Source organism: Microtus oregoni, unplaced genomic scaffold (assembly GCF_018167655.1).
Source record: "Microtus oregoni isolate MIOR12 unplaced genomic scaffold, Mior012 000020F_ref0000438, whole genome shotgun sequence".
NCBI classification, from domain to species: domain Eukaryota; kingdom Metazoa; phylum Chordata; class Mammalia; order Rodentia; family Cricetidae; genus Microtus; species Microtus oregoni.
This window is the reverse complement of record NW_024543079.1, coordinates 4139568-4162512: the sequence shown is the minus strand read 5'-3', so window position 1 is coordinate 4162512 and position 22945 is coordinate 4139568. Positions and strand designations below refer to the sequence as shown.

The window sequence follows — 22945 nt, the reverse complement described above, 5'->3', positions numbered from 1 at the left end:
CGGTTCCAGGAGATCTGGTGCCCTCTTCTGGCCTCTTTGAGCAATGCAGTCACAGGAACATGGCTGTACACCTGCAGGGCAGAGGCTTCCTGAATGAGTTCTTGGGTCAGGGAGTTCTTCCACGGCCTGCTTCAAAACCAGAAGCAGAAGACAGAGCAAAGCAGCTGTTCTGTAAGACTCCTAATTTCCTCCCACTCAGTATTGGGCTTAGCAGTTAAGACTGGGACCTAGGTTCAGATACCGACGAGGACCTAGAGACTCACAACTAGTCATGAGTCAAGTTCCCAGGGAATCTGACACCCTCTACTGACCTCCACAGACATGTAGCAGACATGTGGTGGCCTGACATACATGCAGGCAAAACACACATAAAATTAAACAAACAAACAAACAAACAAACCCACTCCTTATGCTCAGATGCCTGATTGTGGGATTCATGTTCTGAACCCTCCAGGGGAAGCCTCTGTGCTCTAGGCAGATTCATGGGCACATCAGAGTTGAGCCCCGCTAAGAAAAGAATGCCCTTAGCAGGGCAGTGGTGTGCACCTTTAATCCTAGCACTCCGGAGGCAGAGGCAGGCAGATCCCAGTGAGTTCGAGGCCAGTCTGGTCTACGAAGCGAGTTCCAGGACAGCCAGGACTTACACAGAGAAACCCTATCTACAAACAAACCAACAAAAAGGAGTTCAGTCTTGAAACATGAGATTCAGAAGGCTAAAGAAGGACGGTGGCAAACTCGAGGTTAGTCCAGGCTACATAGTACACATTTTAGACCAGCCTGGGCTACATAGTAAGACCCTGTTTGCAAATGAACAAGCAAAGGGGCCGGAGAGATGGCTTGGTCAGTAAAACATCTGTTGGGCACACATGAGGACCTGAGCTAGGATTCCTAGGTTCGGTGAGAGACCAGCCCTCAAAAAACAATGTGGCGGGCAGGTGAAGTGGCTCAGGGGGCAAGGCACTTGCTGTGCAGGCCTGATGACCTGAGGTCAGAGTCCCAGAACCCAGGTACAAGCCAGATGGTGCAGTAGCTCATTTATCACATCTAGGTGTCTCCACAGGGACTGCACAGCAAACCTGCCCACTAGCTAGACCTGACTCTGTCTTACCTGACCTCGATCCCATCTCAGATGAGGTGGATGGTAAAGGCTGGCCTGGACCTGAAGGGCATCCTCTGACCCCCTCGTGCCCATGTTCACGTACATGAACAAACACAAAACAAAGAAATGAGGAAGACACTGAATGGTGACCTCTAACCGCCATGTGCACGCACTAGCACCATGTACATCAAATATACACACACACACTCAAAACAAAACAGAAACCACAACAAATTAGGCAGGCCTGCTGGTACGGGCTGTGGTTTCAGCTCCTGGGAGGGAAAGCTGGAGCGGCTGGGCTGGACTGTCATTGAGTAAAGTCATTTGTCTCCACAGCTGCTGACTGAAGTTCTATACCCGGAACCTAGATGCAGAGAGGAGAGGGCCAACTTCAGCAGGTTGTCCTCTGACTGCCACACACTAGCCATGGGGCACATGTACACACACACACACACACACACACACACACGATTTAAAAAGTAAAAAAGCAAGGTCGCGAAGGAAGAGGATTGTGGTGGTGCGGCCATTATCTCCGCCGTCCACCCCTGCGCCCCTTGCTGAGCTTCCCGCCGCACCATGTTGGGTCAGAGTGTCCGGAGGTTCACCACCTCCGTGGTCCGTCGCAGCCACTACGAGGAGGGCCCGGGAAAGAATTTGCCATTTTCGGTGGAAAACAAGTGGCGGTTACTGGCGATGATGACTGTGTTCTTTGGATCTGGATTTGCTGCTCCTTTCTTCATAGTGAGGCACCAGCTTCTTAAGAAATGAGAATATTTAATTCAACCCTTTAACAGAATGAAGATTGTTTAGGAGATTGATCTGAAAACTGGATTAAACTCTTGAACTCTTATTACTAAATAAAATTGTAAATAAAAAAAAAAAAAAAAAAGTAAAAAAGCCAAGTGTGATGGTGCACATTTTTAATCCCAGCACTTGGGAAGCAGATGAATCTCTGTGAGTTCGAGGCTAGCCTGCTATATATAGTGAGATCCAAGATAGCCAGGGCTATAAAAAAAAAAAAAAAAGTCTGGGATGGGGCTGAAATTCAACTGCAGGGCACTTGCTAGAGTGTGCTAGGTCCAGAGTTTGACGTCTGGTGTGTGGCTGGATGTCTAGGACGCAAGCTCTGCTGGTTCTTAGCCGAGAGAGAGCCACTGCTCCAAGTCAATTACTCTAACAGTCGACAGCCGTGACCTGACCAGCCCCTGATTCCTGCAAGAATTCTGTTGAATTACATGCTTTGAACCATCCAAGGAGGTTGTTACTGACACCGTTTGCCAATAACAACAGACAACACAACTTCCAAGGGTTGCGTGAATCGTACAGGCAAAGTAGACAGATTCTGGGTCTCAGCGTTGATCTTCTACAAGCAAAAGAGAATCTGGGTAATCTTTCCTTCTGGACCCAGAAAGTTGGCTGCATCCATCCAGGGAGAACCAATACAATACAACCTCTTGCCAGCGCCTGACTATCTGGGCTTTACCCAGAAAACCAGAAGAACTATGGACAGATGGTGCCCCCTGGTGGCAGATCAATGTTCTGCTTTTGGCGGGCAGGGCTCTTAGAGTCATGCCCATTCTTGGGTCTCATTGAGAACATGGAAAATATTATTCAGCCCATTCATTCCATCCTCAGACAGAACACAGGGTGTTGAAAGGAGATGGGAACCACAGAGCTGAGGAATGCAGAGGAAGGGCGTGGACAGGCCCTGGGGACTCCAGGGACCAGGACTTGAAAGGCACAGCTGACCAGGCTCTTACCTTTGACCTTCCCCAGGATCTTGCTGAGGAAGTCAAGTCCAAAATTCACCTGGTGCTTTTGGAGGTTTAAAAGTCCCCCAACAATGATGATGTTTCCAATGCTGGGCCGTTTCATCCAGTTCACTGCCCAGATGTTATCCGAGGCCCAGTGTATGCTGGGTGCCAGTCTCGCTGCTGAGGAAATAGAAGTAAACAAAACAGACTCCCCACTTTGGGCTCTCTGGCTTCCTGCCTCCCGTATTATCCCTCTGGAACATATTCCTGCCGTGATTCCATTTGCCACAGACTCCAGAGTGAGACAGATGTCCACCCGCCTGATCTTGGACTCTGGCCCTGAAGATGGCGAGCTAAATGAGCTTTTCCTACACATTTGAAAAAGAGAGGAAAACTCGATAGTCATGGTGGCTCACGCCTGTAATCCCAGCACACAGGAGGCCAAGGCCAGAGGACTGCAGAGTCAGAGGCCAGCCTGGCTACAAACCAAGACCTGGCTTAAGAAGACTAGGGAGAGAGAACAGGAGAGGGAGGGAGGGTTGGGACATCTCGTGGGGCTGGAGGGCCAAGTCTCTCATGTGTGAAGATTCCCAGTAGCTTTTTAAAAAGTTATTATTATTATTTTGGTATTTATTTTGTTTTTTCAAGACAGGGTTTCTCTGTGTAACAGCCTTGGCATCCTGGAACTCACTCTGTAGTCTAGGCTAGCTTTGAACTCACAGCCTGCCTCTGATTCCTGAGTGCTGGGATTAACAGTGTGTGCCACCACTACCTAGCCAGTTGTTCTATTGTTAATTCAAGTTTTTACTGCAGCAGGTGAGAGAGTTCATTGTTTGGAGGTGCCTGCTGCCCAGCCTAAGAACCTGGATTCAGTTCCTGGGGACCCACTGATAGAAGGAGGTTCCTGACTCCTAAGGTTTGTCTTTACACACACACACACACACACACACACACACACACACACTAAAATTCTGTCTCAAAAAAAAGCAGCTAAGGCCGGGCGATGGTGGTGCACGCCTTTAATCCCAGCACTCAGGAGGCAGAGGCAGGCGGATCTCTGTGAGTTCGAGACCAGCCTGGTCTACAGAGCTAGTTCCAGGACAGGCTCCAAAGCCACGGAGAAACCCTGTCTCGAAAAATTAAAAAAAAAAAAGCACCTAAACAAAGCAACTAATTTGCCATCCTGACTCAGCAATTGTGATTGCTTAGGCACAGTTGTCTTTTGTTGTTGCTGTTGCTGTGTTTTTAAGATTTATTTATTTATTATGGATACAGTGTGCTGTCTGTATGTCTGCCTGCGTGCTCTAAGAGGGCACCAGATCTCATTACAGATGGTTGTGAGTCACCATGTGATTGCTGGGAATTGAACTCAGGACCTTTGGAAGAACAACCAGCTGCTCTTAACCTCTGAGCCATCTCTCCAACTTCACAGTTTTTAATTAACTAATTAATTTGAGTTTTCAAGACCTGACCTTGAACTCACAGAGACTCCACCTGCCTCTGCCTCTCAAGTACTGGGATCAAAGGGGTGTCCTACCAGCACCCAGCTATTGTCCGCTTTTTATGATGATGCCCAGAGCCCCAAGCCTCGGAGGTAAGCCCTCTACCAGCTGAACTGGGTCTCCAGACCAAGAAAATCTAAGGAGATGCAGCCATGCTGGTCCACTTCAAGGTTCTTCTCAAAACAAGAGAGATTGTTTAGCCCAGGCTCATCTCAGACCCCCAGTAACTTCCTGTCTCTACCTCCTAAGTACAGAGACCACCAGTTCCTGCCAACACAACCAACGCACTCTTTGTTTTCCTGGGGACTTTAGAAGGGACACTCTCTTCACCCCATCTTAACACTGCCAGTCCCTTCCTACCTTGGGTCCTCAGCTTCAGCGGTATAACTGGATTCTTCTGTACCAATAAAACAGCCTCCTGCTCATGCCCTCGTACACTACAGCTGCTCCCAGATGCACTGAAGCCCATGGCTTCTTGCCACCCAGATTCCAGGAGCGGCCCGGAAGCCTGGCTCTCCAGCGCTTCCTTCCAGGTACTAAGCAACCATGTATTCCACCAGTACATTCCTTTTGGCTTTAATTAGCCAGAGATGGCCCAGCCCCATGGCTGGCAACCAAGGAGCAGTAAGGGTCACAAGCTTCAAGGTGAGGTGGCCCAGGAGATGCTGAGTTGTGCCAGGGTGTTTTAGGCCAACAGTCAAGGTGATAACTATTGAGAAGAATGAGATTGCACCTCCTTATTGTCGTCCTCGAACCCCTGCAGATGCCTGAAGCCACAGCAAGTCCCAAACCCTATGTATGGTATGTCTGTGCTATGCTGGACCGTCTGCAAACACAGCAGGTGGCCATTGCTGGGGACCCACAGACTATTGGGCCAGAACACACCAGACTCAAACTGGAGTCACCAGTGCCAGTGTTCCACAGCATTGAGTCATAATTAACTTCTCCTTGGGCCTTTCTGGAAGCCAGGAAAGGACAGGGGTGTGGTTCAGGTGGCAGAGTGCTTGGTTAGCGGAAGTCCTGGGCTTGATTCTAGCACCTCTTTAAACTAGGTGTGGCCTCTCGCCTTCATGTATGTACCATGGCATGTGCACAGGGCACACCCTCCTCCCCGGAAATAAATGAACATAAGAAAAAAAAAGATTTAGGGGGCTGGAGAGATGGCTCAGCAGTTAAGAGCATTGGTTGCTCTTCCAGAGGTCCTGAGTTCGATTCCCAGCAACCACATGGTGGCTCACAGTCATCTGTAATGAGATATGGCGCCCCCTTCTGGTGTGCAGGTGTACGTGCAGACAGAACACTATTATATACATAATAAATAAGTCTTTAAAAAATTAGGCTGGGAGCCAGGCGGTGGTGGCGCACGCCTTTAATCCCAGCACTCGGGAGGCAGAGGCAGGCGGATTTCTGTGAGTTCGAGGCCAGCCTGGTCTACAAGATCTAGTTCCAGGACAGGAACCAAAAAGCTACAGAGAAACCCTGTCTCGAAAAATCAAAAAAAAAAAAAAAATTAGGCTGGGCATGGTCATTTTTTTTTTTTTTTTTTTGGTTTTTCGAGACAGGGTTTCTCTGTGGCTTTGGAGCCTGTCCTGGAACTAGCTCTGTAGACCAGGCTGGGCTCGAACTCACAGAGATCCGCCTGCCTCTGCCTCCCGAGTGCTGGGATGGTCATATACACCTTTAATCCCAGCACTCGGGAGGCAGAGGCAGACAGATCTCTGAGTTGGAGGCCAGCCTGGTCTATGAAGCGAGTTCCAGGACAGCCAGGGCTACACGGAGAAACCCTGCCTCAGAAAAAAAAAAAGTGCTTTATTTTAGAGACTGGCAAAGTGTCTCAGCTTTTTTTTAAAAAATATTTATTTATTTATTTATTATGTATACAATATTCTGTCTGTATGCCTGAAGGCCAGAAGAGGGCGCCAGACCTCTTTACAGATGGTTGTGAGCCACCATGTGGTTGCTGGGAATTGAACTCAGGACCTTTGGAAGAGCAGGCAATGCTCTTAACCACTGAGCCATCTCTCCAGCCCCCATGTCTCAGCTTTTGAAAGCACTGACTGCTCTTGCAGAAGAACCAGGTTCTATTCCCAGCACCTACAAGATATTTCACAACGATGTGTAACTCCATCTCCAGAGACCCAGTGCCCTTTTCTGCCCTCCTCAGACACCAGACACACATGTGGTACACAGACATACACGCAGGCAACACACCTAAACATGTAACTTTTATCTATTTATTTAGAAACAGGGTTTCTCTGTGTGGACTTGACTGTCCTAGAACTCGCTCTGTAGCCCAGGCTGGCTTCAGATTCACAGGGTTCCACCTGCCCTTGCCTCCTGAGTACTGGGATTAAAATGTGTACCAACACTGCCTGGATAAAAACCTAATTTAAATGAAATCATTCATGGCTTCTTATGTGCCGCTTATGTATGCAGGAATCCATGGAGGTCAGAGGGCATTGGGTCCACTAGAGCTGGCGTGACAGCAGTTGTGGGTGCTGGAAACCCTACTCCACACATCTACAAGACAAGCAACGTTCTTGAAGCTGTCATCTGTCCAGTCTCCCCACTTCAGTGTTTCTCTCTCTCTCTCTCTCTCTCTCTTTTTTTTTTTTTTAGGTTTATTCAAGACAGGGTTTCCCTGTGGCTTTGGAGATTGTCCTGGAACTCTCCCTGTAGACCAGGCTGGCCTCGAACTCACAGAGATCCGCCTGTCTCTGCCTCCTTAGTGCTGGGATTAAAGGCGTGCCCCACAGCCACCTGGCTCCCACTTTGCTTTTCCTGAGATGGTGTCACACCTTGTGTCCCAGATACCCGGAACTCATTAATTAGCCCAGGCTGGCTCTGAATTTACCATCCCCCTACTCTGTCTAGAGCCGGGACATTTGGCCTGTCACCATTTCGGTGCTGAGAATAAAATAAAATTTTCTTTTACTAAATTTAAAAACTAAGGTTCGGTGGGGGCCCCGCACATCTGAGCTCATCCATTGAACTTCAGCTTATTTCTTTAACAATAGTACTTCTCAGAAATATAAGAGAAAAAAAAGAAAAAGTATTTCTTTTTTTAAAAAATTACTTATTTTTTGTCTGTGTGACTGAAGCATGAGGGAATTCAGACACAATGTACTGATGTGCAAATGACAACTCTGTGGAGTTGGGGCTCCCCTTCCACGTCTACATGAGCTCCAGGGGTCAAACTCAGCAGGTGCCTTTACCCAGTGAGTCATCTTGCTGGCACCCCCCCAGCTTAGTTGCTTTTGTTGTAAGGTCCACTCGGCCAGCCAGGAGGGTAGTTTTACACACCCGCCAGCCCCACAGAGGCAGAGGTGGGTAATCTGCACTAGCCCTCAGCTTCAGGAATCTCTGGAACAAATGCTCTGACGTCTCAAGAAGGAGGTCCTTGGAGCTCAGTGGCTCCACTCAACAGATGGACAGTGTTGAACTTAAGAGAAAACTGGTCGGGCGGTGGTGGCGCACGCCTTTAATCCTAGCACTCGGGAGGCAGAGGCAGGCGGATCTCTGTGAATTTGAGGCCAGCCTGGTCTACAGAGTGAGTTCCAAGCCGGGCGGTGGTGGCACATGCCTTTAATCCCAGCACTCGGGAGGCAGAGGCAGGCGGATCTCTGTGAGTTCGAGGCCAGCCTGGTCTACAAGAGCTAGTTCCAGGACAGGAACCAAAAGCTCCGGAGAAACCCTGTCTCGAAAATCAAACAAAAAAACAAAAAAACAGAGTGAGTTCCAGGACAGGTTCTAAAGCCACACAGAGAAACTCACTCTGTAGACCAGGCTGGCCTCTAAGATTCACCTGTTTCTGCCTTCCAAGTGAAGTATGAACAATAAAAACTCAGAGAGAGAAACTGGAATTCAACCTGACCTGAAAACCAGGAAAGCACCACTACCGCCTGGTTTCTGTGGCAAGCTAGTGTGGCTGCTGGGATTAAAAGTGTGTATCAGTGCTGCCTGCCCTATAAAGCTGGCCAGTGGGGTCATTTTACTTTTCTGAGCCTCAGGCAAGTTTCATTTATTAAAATATAAGTGAAATGTTGCTACACCCAAGTGCTGGGATTGAAAGTGTGCAGCACTTTATAATCAGAGGAGGGGTTGGACCCAGGGTCTCACACAGGCCTAGTCAGCGCTCTGCTTCTGAGTCTCATGCCAACCCTGAAGCTCATCGTTGTTGGGCAGGGAAGACAGGGTCTCATTATGTGATGAACCCAGGATCCTCTGTTCTCTGCCTACTGAGTGCTGGGATTATATTCCTACACTACCAATATGGACCCTGAAGCACTTTGAGTTAAGGAATTTTAGCTTCATACATATTCATAAATAATAATTTGATCTTTGGCCTTGTTTATTGCCAAGGATATTCAGACACAATTTTTTTTAATTGTCTTCCCTCCAGTCCCTTTTTGAGCCAGGCCTTCGTGTAGCCCAGGCTGACCTTGAACTTGCTAAGTAGCAAAGAATGACTTTGAACTCCTGATGCTCCTGCCTCCATATCCCAAGTGTTGGGGATACAGAAGAGTCTCATCATGCCTTGCTCATTTATTTTTGAGACAGGGTCTTGTTGTGTTACTCAGTCAGGTCTTGAACTTGTGACCTCAAGGGATCCTCCTACATCAAGCTCCTGAATGCCTGTGATTACTGGCGTGTCCTACCACACTGGGCTTTGCAATCTGATTATTACTTTCCAAGAATTTCTTCTCTTCTTTTGCTCCATGCCAGTCTGTCTGTCCTCCTCAAATAAAGCTGAAGACGACTGTATTCTATCAGTAAGCAAAGGATGTTGAAATTGTGTTTCCTGAACAGGCAATGTTGCAGCAATAACCACAATAATAGCCATCTTTTTCAACCACCACTGGGTTTGTAGGAAAACAAACTGTCTTCCGTTGCCAGTGCATAAGGACGCAACCTCTCTGGAGATCATATACTGGAGATCAAAATACACGGGGCTGCTGAGATGGGTCGGGGGATAAAAGCTCTGGGACTTCAATAAGCTGTCCTCTGACCTCCGCATACACACACACACACACACACACACACACACACGGTGGCATGTCTGTGCTTACACAAATGCACATACACAAACAAAGAAATAAATGTAAAGCAATGTCAAAACACACAATAAGCTGGTCATAGTGGTGCACGCCTTTGATCCCAGCACCCAGGAGGGAGGCAGAAGCAGGGGGAATCTCTGTGAGTTCAAGGCCAGTCTGGTCTACATAGTGAGTTTCAGGCTAGCCTAGGCTACAGAGTGAGACCCTGTCTCAATAAACAAACAAAAACAGCCACGGGTGGTGTAAACCTTTAAACCCAGTACTCCAGAGGCAGAGACAGGCAGATTTCAGAGTTCAAGGTTAGTCTGGTCCACAGAGGGAATTCCCGAACAGCAGAGAAATCTTGTCTCAAAACGAATGATCAAACAAAATCAATTAATTAATTAAAAAAAATAAAGAAAACAAAGTCTGCCCAGTAGCAGGGCTGGGGTCGTAGGTTAGTGATGGACGCTGCCTGTCTTTAGCATGTGTGGACCTAGGCTTCTTCTCCAGGACTGACAGAGAAGACTCAGTGATAAGGCATTTGTCCTTGACCTGACAGCCCTACTGTAGCAGGAAAGTGGGTGCCACCGTTTCCATGGCAATGCATTGGTGATTACAGGGGGAAACAACCTAAATTTCCAGGCATGAGTTGGGCGGGGAAGGGCACCACACACAGGAACTATTCTGCACAGCCAGAGAAAGGAGGAAGGGCTGTTTGGGTCCAAGGACCGAGCTCCAGGACCTGCTGTCAACTGCAAACAAAGCAGGAGGGGTGAGGTGACTGATGAATGCCACCTTCTGTGTGTGTGAAGGGCCCAAGTGTTTGTGTTTGCTTCCAGAAAAAGAGGAAGCATTCCAAGAAATCAAGACCGGTTTTAAGTGGAAAAACAAGGAAAGAGCACAGACAGCCGCGGAGGAAGGAAGTGTCCTCTGTGAATTATTTTCCATTTGGATTTAAGATTTCTGTAGTGCTCTTACGTGCTTGTTTGTTGGAGTGACACATGCACGTGCCGCAGAACACACATGCGCAACTAGAGGGCGGAGAACGACTTCCCAGAGTCGTTTGTTTCTCTTCTACTAGCTTGTGGGCTCCCAGGGATGGAACTCAGGTTGTTAGCCTTGGTGGCAAGAGCCATCTTGGTGGCCCATTCTTGTTGATTTTTATGTTTTTATTAAGCCCAGATCCACGAAGTTCCCCAAAAACCAACAAGGAGACCGAGTCCCATATGTAAAAGCAAAGAGCCTTTATTTTATACAACTTTGCAAACTCGGTCTCTCCATGTGTCCTATATATTGGAATAACTGGAGAGCCCCAGGTCAGTTAGAGTTGGATTTTTCTGGTAGTAAAGGTGGGGGTGATGAATTTCTAAGGTTCAGGACCCCAGTTGGCTGGCATTTGTCTAGGGGTGTGCCAGTGAGTGTGCTAGTAGGTGATCTTTTTTTTTTTTTCTTGGTTTTTCGAGACAGGGTTTCTCTGTGGTTTTGGAGCCTGTCCTGGAACTAGCTTTTGTAGACCAGGCTGGTCTCGAACTCACAGAGATCCGCCTGCCTCTGCCTCCCAAGTGCTGGGATTAAAGGCATGCACCACCACCGCCCGGCTAGTAGGTGATCTTATCTACAACGATTGGAACTTGGAACGTTAGGCATTTCCTTTGGATGGTCTGTTCTTGGGTGGTGCTCTGGTAATCTTAGTTTGTGGTTCTTTCTGCAACCAGGAATTGCTTCAGGGTAAACTCCTGAGACACAGGCCTCCATTAAGCTTATCATGGCTAGGCCCTACACTGCAGGTGATAATGGTTGGAAGTTAAGAACTTCCTTTGGGTGGTCTGGTCTTATTAAGCTTCTCATGGCTGGCTGAGTCTTCCAGTTTTATTTCTGGAGTGCTACTGGAGAGATTGGCTCAGTGGTTAAGAGCATTTACCGCTCTTCCAACGACCAGGGTTCAGTGTCCAGCACCCACATGGCAGCTCACTACTATCTGTAACTCAGCTCCAGGGGATGTGACCAGCTAACTTCTTCAAGTTCCTCCAAACACGCATACTGGTAATGTTTAGGCACCTGTACAGACCTGCCCTCGGGGTCCTGATAGGATACATCCTCAGCTGCAGCCACTAAGAGCAACCCATGTGCACATTCGCTATGTTCCTTTTTTTTTTTTTTTTTTTTTTTTTGGTTTTTCGAGACAGGGTTTCTCTGTGGCTTTGGAGCCTGTCCTGGAACTAGCTCTGTAGACCAGGCTGGTCTCAAACTCACAGAGATCCGCCTACCTCTGCCTCCCGAGTGCTGGGATTAAAGGCGTGCGCCACCATCGCCCGGCTTCGCTATGTTCCTTTTTTTTTTTTTTTTTTTTTTTTTTTTTTTTTTTTGGTTTTTCGAGACAGGGTTTCTCTGTGGTTTTGGAGCCTGTCCTGGAACTAGCTCTTGTAGACCAGGCTGGTCTCGAACTCACAGAGATCCGCCTGCCTCTGCCTCCCGAGTGCTGGGATTAAAGGCGTGCGCCACCACCGCCCGGCTGCTATGTTCCTTTTTAAAAGGTGGACTTGGCCAGGTGGTGCTGGCACATGACTTTAATCCCAGCACTTGGGAGGCAGAGGCAGGTGGATCTCCGTTCGAGGCCAGCCTGGTTCACAAAATTAGTTCCAGAACAGCCAAGACTACACAGAGAAACCCTGTCTTGAAATCCCCCCCCAAAAAAAAACCAAAAAAAAAGGGGTCTGCCCACCTCCCGTGTGTGTGTGTGTGTGTGTGTGTGTGTGTGTGTGTGTGTCCCTCCCTCCTTCCCTCCCTCTTTCTCTTCAGCCACTTTTGTCCCTAGAGACTGGTCTCTACCCCCTTTTCTCTCCTCGTTCAATAAACTTCCCATGTGAGCCCTGTTGCATGGTATGACTTCTTTTTGTGGTAGAGGACCTGACACACACACACACAGGAGAGAGATTTTTTTTAAGACATAACAAAAATAGCTGAGGCAAGCGGATCTCCAGGTTCAAGGACAACCTGGTCTATAGAGCAAATTCCAGGGTAGGAAACCCTGTCTTGAAAAACAAACAAAAGTGTGTTCAGTTGCCAGTCCACATCAGGTGACTCCTGTGCCTGTTCTCCCGGCTCCGGATGATCGCCCTCTTTTGACTTCTGAGGGCACTTGCAGTCATTTCCATGCCTCACCCGCAGACACACAAGGCCTACACATAAATTAAAACATAAAATCTTAGTAGGCATGGTGTTGCATGCCCTTTAATCCCAGCACTCTAGAAGCAGTTGGGGCTCCGTGAGATGGAGGCCAGCCTGGTCTACAAAGTGAATTCCAGGACAGATAGAGCTGTTACACAGAGAAACCTGTCTTGAAAAACAAAAGTAAATAAATAAGATGAGAATCTTTATTTATTATGTGTGTGTGTGTTCATGAGGGGAAGTCAGAAGGCAACTTCATGGGGTCTGCTCTCTCCACCCAGCTTTTTGTGAATTTTGGGGTCAGCCTCAAAACTGTCAGGCCTGCGAACAAGAAAACAGCCCCTCTGCCAGCCCAGTCATCTCACCCAGGGACTGCTCTTTTGTTTCTTTTTTTTTTCAATATTTATTTATTTATTATGTATACAATATTCTGTCTGCCTGCAGGCCAGAAGAGGGCACCAGACCCCATTACAGATGGTTGTGAGCCACCATGTGGTTGCTGGGAATTGAACTCAGGTCGTTTGGAAGAGCAGGCAATGCTCTTAACCTCTGAGCCATCTCTCCAGCCCTGTTCTTTTGTTTCTTTGTTGTGCTTTTGTTTTGTGAGACAGGGTCTCACTAGGTTGCACTGGCTGTCCTGTAGACCAGGCTGGCCTGGAACTCACAGAGATCTTCCTGCTTCTGCTCATATCATACTGGAATAAAAGTAACAACACACCACCACACTCAAACCCAGCCCCTAGCCCCCACCCTCGCCCTCCAAATTTTAAGACAGGAGGACTGTGATCCTTCTGCTTCGTCCCTCCATGTAGCTGCGATTGTGGGCCTGTGCTACTAGGTCCTCTTCTGTATTGATTTCTAATCCTTCTATCAACTGAGACAATAGCCCTGCATGAATTTATTCCATAATCTCTCTTTTCTTTGGAGGCGTGGTAACTCAGGCTGGCCAGGAATGCAGTAAGTAGTGAGTTGACCTTGAAATATTTTTTAGGCCTGGAGGGATGGCTCAGCCGTTAAAGGCTAGGCTCACAACCAAAAATATAAGAGTTCGGTTCCCAGCACCCACGGCTGTCCCTCCAGGTACAAAAAAAAAAAAAAAAAAAAGAAAAGAAATATTTTTTAGCTAGGTGTGCTGACTCACACCTTGAACCCTAGCCACAGAGGGCAGAGAAAAGAGGAGAGAAAAGAGGATCTCTGAGCTCAAGGTCAGCCAGCTCCACAGAGGTAGTTCCAGGATAACCAGGGATCTGTAGAGAGATGCTGCCTTGAAAACTTTTTTAAAATTTATTAATTAAAAACATTTTATGTATTAAAAAAGAGAAAGAAAGCCAGGCAGTGGTGGCACATGCCTTTAAACCTAGCATTCAGGAGGCAGAAAGAAGCAGGCAGATCTTTGTGAGTTCAAGGCCAACCTGGTCTACAGAGCGAGTTCCTGTACTGATTCCATAGCTACTGGGAAACCCTGTCTCGAAAAGCCAAACCAAACCAACCAAACAAACAAACAAAAAAATTTCATGTGTATGTGTGTTCCTTGTGTCCAAGGAGGCAACAACAGGAGTTACAGACAGTTGTGAGCTGCTGTGTGGGCAGTGGAAATGGAACCCAGGTCTCCTGAAAGTAGCCAGTGTTCTTAACCTCTGGGTCATCTCTCCAGTCCAGTCTTGAGTTCTCTCTCTCTGTCTCTCTGTGTCTCTGTCTCTGTCTCTCTCTGTCTCTGTCTCTCTCTCTCTCTCTTTCTCTGTGTTGGAGGGGGGCTTGGAGAAACATTGTGTTTAACGGTAAACGGTAAAGTTTAGCACACTCTAGCACCAGAATTGGCACAGAGTTGAAGCAGCAGCCCTGCTGGCTTGGTGACCGAACGGAGCCTTACACGAGCAAAGAGGACAAAGAGCTTCACAGCCTCAGACAGGGGAAAGCCCAGACTGGCATTGGAGAAAAGCTGCTGCTTGAGAAATGGCCTCCTGGCATAGGCAATAACCCCACCACTGAACCCTGCTCCAATGCCAGCCCAGATCCCACCACACCAACTGTGAGAGCCCCAGCACCAATCAACTTGGCTGCTGTGGCAATGTTCTAGGGAAGCAACACAAGTCTGGAACTACCTGGTCACCAGGAGAGGAGGAGAGGGCGCTACCGCAGGCAGGCTGTTTAGATGGGGCCTCTGGTCTACTCAGGAGGGAGGCAGACAGGAGATATCCTGGACTTGTGTAGACAAGGCTGCCCTCAGAGATCTGCCTGCCCTTGTATTGCCTCCTGAGTACTGGCATTAAAGGAGTATGCTGCCTCTTCCTTGAATTCTTTTTATTTATTTATTTATTTATTTATTTATTTATTTATTTTCAAGACAGAGTTTCTCTGTGTAGCCTTGGCTGTCCTGGAACTCACTCTGTAGACTGGGTTGGCCTCTGACTCAGAGATCCACCTGCCTCTGCCTCCCAAGCGCGTACCACGACTGCCCGGCTTTCCCTAGCTTTGTCAGTCTCTTGTGTTTTGCATGGACTGGTGGACATCGCTCAGAAGACACCTGTGCTGGCACAGACAGCCCAGAGCTTGGAATTTCCCGCAGTGTGCTTTGAAGGAGGGGGAGGACTGGGAAAACATTTGGTTGGTTTGTTTGTATCAGGATCTCACTGTAGCCCATGGTGGCCTCAAATCTGCTATGAAGCTAAGAAGGACCTTGAACTTGGGATTCTTCAGCCTTCACCTCCCTAGTACTGGGGTTATAGGTGTGCACCATGGCACTGGTTTATGCAACGTGGGGGAAGGGGAATGGGGTTCTGGGTTAGGCAAGCTCTCTACCAGCTGAGAGCCACAACCCCAGCTACCTCTAGCAGCTTTATACAGCGCCTCTCTTCCAAGTCCTTCGTGGGAGTCACCCGTCTTGGTGGTTGTGGAAGTTAGCTCAGACAAGAACAGCACCGCAAAGGTTCTGACATCCTTCCGAGTCCAGATACTTCCAGGGTTCATGCTCACAGAGGGAAGTGGGGAGGGAGGGGTTTTAACCACTGCTTTACTGTCATGACCAAACACCATGGCCAAGGCAAGTTATAAAGAAAGCATTGGTTCCAGAGGATTAGAGTCCAGGGCCATCATGGTGGGGAGCATGGCAGCAGCGGGCGTGGCGCTGGAGAAGTAACTGAGAGCTCACACCAGCTCCACAAGCCCAAGATACACCCTGCAAGGGACACCCTCAGTGACATTTCCCCTAAACTTTTCCAAACGCTTCCACCGAGTGTGGACTAATATATAATGGGATTAAAGGCATGAGCCACCACCACTCAGCTGAAATAACAATCTTTATGGATAAATTTGAATTTCTTTATTTGTGAATTTATTCATTTGTGCTGTGAACATGGAAGAAAGATGATTGGGTTAAAATTCTACCTCTACCTGGTTCCTCTTGGTTAAATAATTGAGCCCTATAAATCTAGTTTTGAGATGAGAAGGCTAACGCCTACTTCAGAGACTAGCTCAACATGGCGGCCTGCAATCCTGGCACTCAAATTCAAGAGGCTGAGGAGGGTAGAACAGTAAATTAGAGGCCAGCCTGGACTAAATAGTTTCAGGTCAGCCATGGCTACACAGTAAAAGACGTAAAAACAACAACCCCTCCCTAGAGGCAGAGAGAGAGAGAGAGAGAGAGAGAAGAAAAGGGAAGAAAGAAAAAAGAAAAAAGGAAAGGGAGGAGGAGGGATGTAGAAAAAAGAAAAAAAAATGGAAATTTGAAACCCAAAGGGGAAGGTTAGAGAGGAGAGCGTCATGAAGTCGGCTGGCCAGCGGTAGCTATTCTGGGCTGTTTGTCCTTCCCACCCTCTTCTTGGATCAGACCCCAGCCACACTTTGCGTTTGGGATGTTCTTCCTCTGCTGCTGGGCTGAGCTGAACCGAGTTGCTTCCGTTCTCCTTAAATATCCTTCCCTCCGGACAGGATGTTCCCAACCAGCCCAAGACGGGGCGGCCCTGCTCAGCCAGGCTAACTTTGGTTTGCTATTTTCAGTCAGAATTTGCCCTGGACTTATCTGCGCTGAATGCCCTCTCCAGGTAGGACAGTTCTTAGGTGATGCACCAGGACTGTGGGACACAGACGCTTAGTTTCAATGGGACAATCACCACACACCTGTAGTAATCCCAGCATCTAGGAATCTGAGGTGGGGATCACCTTGGATTTGAGGACAGACTAAGATACACAATGAAAATTGTTTTTTGTTTTTTTTTGAGACAGGGTTTGTCTCTGGATGTCTGGAACTTGCTTTGTAGACCAGACTGGCCTTGAATTCACTGAGATTCACTTGCCTCTGTCCCTCAACTACTGGGATTAATGGCATGTGCCACTATTGCCTAACGAGATTCTGTTTGAAAAAACCCAAACCAGAGATGTCAGAGGTTAAGAGCATTGGCTGTTCTTCTGGAGGTCCTGAGTTCAGTTCCCAGTGACCACATGGTGGCTCACAACCATCTATAATGGAATCTGGTGCCCTCTTCTGGTATGCAGGCATACATGCAGGCAGAACATTGTGTAAATACGTCTGTTCTAGAGAACCCAGGTTTGATTCCCCAGCACCCACATGACACCTCACAACTGTCTCTCAGCTGCAGTCCTGGGCAATCTGACACCCTCTTCCGGCCTCTGTGGGTACTACAGGCGTGTGCGCACACAGCCATACATTCAGGCCAACACTGACACACAGGAGTTCAAAAACAGCCTTAGCTACATACAGATTCTAAGCCAGCCTGAGCTGCCTGAGATCCTGTCTCAAAACAAACAAAAGGAATCGACTTGTGGAATTGGAGGTATAGGGAAATTCTAGCTCAGAGAGTATGGGATCAAGGATTCTCGAGACACTTACCCTTTCTACATGGCTCCTCAGAGCCCTGGGCTCCAGCCCAGCAATTCAGAATTACTAGAAGAACACAACACCTAGGTCCTAGCACCTCTACCCACGCCTGCACTGTGAGTTGTGACTGGGACCAGACCTGACGGCTTCACATGCTGACAAATATCAAACATTGGCAGCTTTGATTTGTAGTACTTGTGACTTCTGTGGTCTCCAATTCCCATCATGGCCAATTTCAAATTAAATTTTTTTTTGAGACAATGTTTCTCTGTAGCTTTGGAGCCTGTCCTGGAACTCACTCTGTAGACCAGGCTGGCCTCGAACTCACAGAGATCCGCCTGCCTCTGCCTCCCGAGTGCTGGGATTAAAGGTGTGCGCCACCACTGCCAGGCTTAATTATCATTTCAAAATGCCTCAAAATGGCACAGCTCTGGCTCAGGGCTTGAGCCTTTGAGCCCAGACTGGGATTGCACCTCACATATTCCATTCAGACTGAGAGTCTGGAGGAAGCCATTTCTCAAGGGGCAGGAACTGTACCAGCGCAGGGGTGGGGTGAAAACAGCAGGTAGAAGACAGTGGGTGTCCGTCAATCACGCTGCTGCTCACATTTGCTAAAGCAGTCTCCAAAAGAAGGGGTGCGATGGGTAGATCATGCCCCCCACAAGCAAGCCTAAGAAGCAGTCCTCAGTGCTGGTATTGGAAGTACAGGCCCAATGGCAGTGCTTAAGGCACCAGGGCTCCATCCTAGTGAACGCACCTGGGCCAGCGGTACAATTGTAAAATGGACAGAGGCTGGAAATAAATTTTGGTGTCTGGCTGGAGAGATGGCTTAGCGGTTAAGAGCACTGACTGTTCTTCCAAAGGACCTGGGTTCAATTCCCAGCACCCACATGGTGGCTCACAACCATCTGTAACTCCAGTTCCAGAGGATCCAACACCCTCCTCTGTGGGCACTGCACATACATGGTGCACCATGATACAGGTGGGCAAATGATTCATACACATATAAGTAGATATTAAAAAGAAAGAAACTGAGTATTCTAGAAGCAGTAAATTTTGAGGCGTATGTATGTGTGTGAGATGCATTTATGTGAGCGGGAGTATGTGTGGAGGTCAGAGACAGTTTTCAAGATTTGGTTCTCTCCATCCACCATGTAGATTCTGGGCATCAAACTCAGGTCATCAGGCATGGTAGCAAACACCTTTATCCAATGAGCCATCTTGGTAGTCCTGGTCTTGAACTCTTGGCCTTCCTGACTCCTATCTACTAGGATGACAAGTGTGCATTACCAGGCCCAGCTCTGTAAATTCAATCTCCTGCTCAGGCCTTTTCCTGCCTTCTTCATTTCTGACACTGGGTAACATAGCAAGGGGGTCCTCCCCAGATGTCTGCACTTGATATAGGTTTTTCCAGCCTCCAGAACCATAGAAAATGTGTTCACTATCATTCCTGTTCTCTCTCTCTCTCTCTCTCTCTCTCTCTCTCTCTCTCTCACACACACACACACACACACACAAGGTAACCCTGGCTAGCTTGTTTTCTTTAAATCACCCTGCCCTCGGTATTCTGTTATAGAGCCAACATGGGCCAAAGTGGGGAGTCACCTTAAGGTTTTAGGACAATGAGTCTTTATTCTCCTGTTCCTGGATCTGCAGATGCAGGCTGGGCAGGTCTGCTTTCACTTGCAGTGATCTGAACTGACCTGAATATTCCTAATCCTTCTTGGGCCAGTGGCTCCCTGGGGTATGTCCTTCTGAAGGTGACTGTGGAAACTCCAGGGACAAAATCAAATTATGTAAGCAGAGACGGGGCGGGGTGTGTGTGTGTGTGTGTGTGTGTGTGTGTGTGCATATCTCAGCAGCTGAGCAGTTGCCTAGCATGTGCAAGGCCCTGGGACAATGCCCAGCATCAAAAAAAAAAAAAAAAAAAAAAAAAAAAAAAAAACCCAAAGCCAAAACAAACGAACATCAGGAACTCTGGGAGCCCAAGGCAGGCTCTGCTCATAGGACATTTGTTAAGATCGCATGGGCCAGAGTAAGTCACACGGCCAAGCTCAACATGGGTGGGAGGCGCAATGCCTTCCTTCCTCAGCTGGAGGCCTGGGGAATTACTTGGCATTCACAGTTTTGATGAAAAACCACCACAGACATTGTTGATAATCCTGAAAATCTTTTTCCTTATCTAGTGCTCTGTAGATGTAGATACTCCTCCAAGTCAGTAGATGTAGGTTTAATTTGTCCTTTTAAAAAAAAAAACAAAAGCCGGGCGGTGGTGGCGCACGCCTTTAATCCCAGCACTCGGGAGGCAGAGGCAGGCGGATCTCTGTGAGTTCGAGACCAGCCTGGTCTACAAGAGCTAGTTCCAGGACAGGCTCCAAAGCTACAGAGAAACCCTGTCTCGAAAAAAAACCAAAAAAAAAAAAACAAAAAACAAAAAAACAAAAACATTTTGCTGGGTGGTGGTGGCGCACACCTTTAATCCCAGCACTCAGGAGGCAGAGGCAGGCGGATCTCTGTGAGTTCGAGGCCAGCCTGGTCTACAGGTTCCAGGACAGGCTCCAAAGCTACAAAGAAACCCTGTCTCGAAAAAACAAACAAACAAACAAAAATAAAAACAAAAACATTTTTATTGCATTTTATTTAGTTACTGTGGGTGTGTATGTCACGGCATGTATGGACAGGTCAGAGGACAACTTTAGGAGTGGGTCCTTCCTTCCACCATGTGGGTTCCGGGGACTGAGTTCAGATCCCCAGGCTGTGCAGCAAGTCCCCACTGAGTTGTCGCCCCAGCCCCCACCATCCTTTTGAGTACTTGCATAAAAAAATTCTTCAGTGTAAACACATTCCATCCATGAATTAGCTAAGGATGGGTAGGATGGATGTTTGGGTTGTAGCAGGTATTTTTTTTTTTTATAATAATTCTGGGCTGCAAATGCAGCTCACTCAGTTGGTGGCCTGCTTTCCTAGCAGACATGGGGTCCTGTGTTTGATCCCCAGCTTCATACAAACAGAATGTCATGGCACATGCCTGTAATCCTAGCACTTAGAAGGAGGAGGCAGGGGGATCAGAAGTTTAATGTCACTCTTGGCTACATAGGGGGTTTGAGATATCTTGGGCTACACAAAACTGCCTCATAAAAAAAGAACAAAACTGAACTAATACATATGTTCCTATATATTCTCATTCCGAGCTTAAGGATCAGCAAGTCAAGGCTTATAGACCAAACCTGGGAATACTATAAATAAGGTTATATTGAAACTCAGTAATTTGCATAAGATCAGTGGTTGGTTTCACCCTATCCCGGAAGAACTGAGTCATGGACACAGAAACCCAGCAGTCCAGGAGGCTAAACTGTCGACCATCTGGTCCTTCAGAGAGTGTGCTAAGCTATGCTTCATACCTTGGAAACACCACCATATTTTTGCTTTCATTTTTGTTTGTTTGCTTATTTAACTTCTTTTACATTGGTGTTTTAATTGCATGTATGTCTGTGTGAGGACAGTTGTGAACTGGGAATTGAACTCAGGTCCTCTGGGAGACCAGCCAGTGCTCTTAACCACTAAGCCATCTCTTCAGCCTCTTGTTTTCTTTTTTTGAGACAGGGTCTTACTATGTAGCCCTGTCTGGCTTGGAATTCACTATATAGGCCAGGATGATCTGCTTGCCTCTGCCTCCCCAGTGCTGGGATCAAAGGTGAGTGCTACCATGCCTGATATGAGAAAAAGGATATATTTTTTAAAATATAATGGGGATGAAGTGGTTAGAGAGATTGCTCAGTGGTTAAAAGCATTAGCTGCTCTTTCAGAGGACTTGACTTCGATTCTCAGAACTCACATGGTGACTTACAAACCATTTGTAATTCCAGTTTCAGGGGACCCAGTGCCCTCTCCTGGCCTCTGGGCACCAGGTACACACGTGATACACAGATATACATGAAGGCAAAACATCTATACACATAGAGTAAAAAAAAACTTTAACAATTACCTTAGCTGGGTGCCTTAAATCCCAGCATTTGGGAGGCAGAGACAGGCAGATTTCTGTGAGTTCAAGACCAGCCTGGTCTACAAGAGCTAGTTCCAAGACAGGTTCCAAAAGCTACAGAAAAACCCTGTCTCAAAAACCAAAAAAAAAAAAAAAAAGAAAAAAAAAAGAAAAGAAAAAGAAAAAAGAAAAAACTAAAAATAGCCTAGAGAGATGGCTTAACACTGCTCTTCCAGAGGTCCTGAGTTCAATTCCCGGCAACCACATGGTGGCTCACAACCATCTACAGTGGCATCTGATGCCCTCTTCAGCCAGGCAGGCCTACATAGAACACTCATATACACAAACTACATAAAAAACAAACTTTAAAAAAAAATTATAGCCGGGCGGTGGTGGCGCACGCCTTTAATCCCAGCACTCGGGAGGCAGAGGCAGGCGGATCTCTGTGAGTTCGAGGCTAGCCTGGTCTACAAGAGCTAGTTCCAGGACCAGAACCAAAACAGTTACGGAGAAACCCTGTCTCGAAAAAAAAATTTATATTTATTTTTTTTAAAGATTTATTTATTTATTATGTATACAACATTCTGCCTCGATGTATGCCCGCACGCCAGAGGAGGGCGCTGGATCTCAGTACAGATGGTTGTGAGCCACCATGTGGTTGCTGGGAATTGAACTCAGGACCTCCGGAAGAGCAGTCAGTGCTTTTAACCTCTGAGCCATCTCTCCAGCCCAAAAATTTATATTTATTATGTATATAGTGTTCTGCCTGCATGTATCCCTGCAGGCCAGAAGATGACACCAAATCTTATTACAGATGGTTGTGAACCACCATGTGGTTGCCGGGAATTGAACTCAGGACCTCTGGAAGGGCAGTCAGTAAGTCAATACTCTTAATCGCTGAACCATCTTTCCAGTCCCAAAGGAAATCTTTTGTCTTTTCTTTTCTTTTTTTTTTTTTTTTTTGAGACAGGGTTGCTTTGTGTAGCTTCCAGTAGGAGTCTGCCCTGGAACTCACTCTGTAGGCCAGGCTGGCCTCAAACTTGCAGAAATCTGACTGCCTCTGCCTCTTGAGTGCTGGGATACACACACACATGCACACACAAAAAACAGGACAGAGACTCAACAGGTTATATTTAGGAATGTGTGAATATACAAAAAAAATACATCCAATAACAATGAAAAAAGAGGATGTGAATTTGAAGGCTATCAGGGAGGGTATATAGGAAGATTTGAAGGGAGGAAACATAAGGGAAGAAATGTTCTAATTAAATTATAATGTCAAAAATAATTTTTTTAATATTTATTTATTTATTTATTATGTATACAACATTCTGCCTCAATGTATGCCCGCACGCCAAAGCAGGGCGCCAGATCTCAGTACAGATGGTTGTGAGCCACCATGTGGTTGCTGGGAATTGAACTCAGGTCCTCTGGAAGAGCAGCCAGTACTCTTAACCTCTGAGCCATCTCTCCAGCCCCCAAAATAAATTGTTTTGGGGGAGTTTCAGCACAGGGTTTCTCTGTGTTAGCCCTGGTTTTCCTGAAACTGGCTTTGTAGTCCAGGCTG

At 47.3% G+C, this 22945-nt stretch overlaps 1 protein-coding gene across 1 annotated transcript; it reads left to right on the top strand.

Annotated features, from left to right (window-relative positions):
* The first annotated feature begins 1591 nt into the window (after positions 1-1591).
* On the top strand, positions 1592-1988 carry LOC121460409 (cytochrome c oxidase subunit 7C, mitochondrial). Its single transcript, XM_041670769.1, has one exon. The coding sequence runs from the start codon at positions 1676-1678 to the stop codon at positions 1865-1867; it is 192 nt and encodes a 63-aa protein (XP_041526703.1). The 5' UTR covers positions 1592-1675; the 3' UTR covers positions 1868-1988.
* The last annotated feature ends 20957 nt before the right edge of the window (positions 1989-22945 follow it).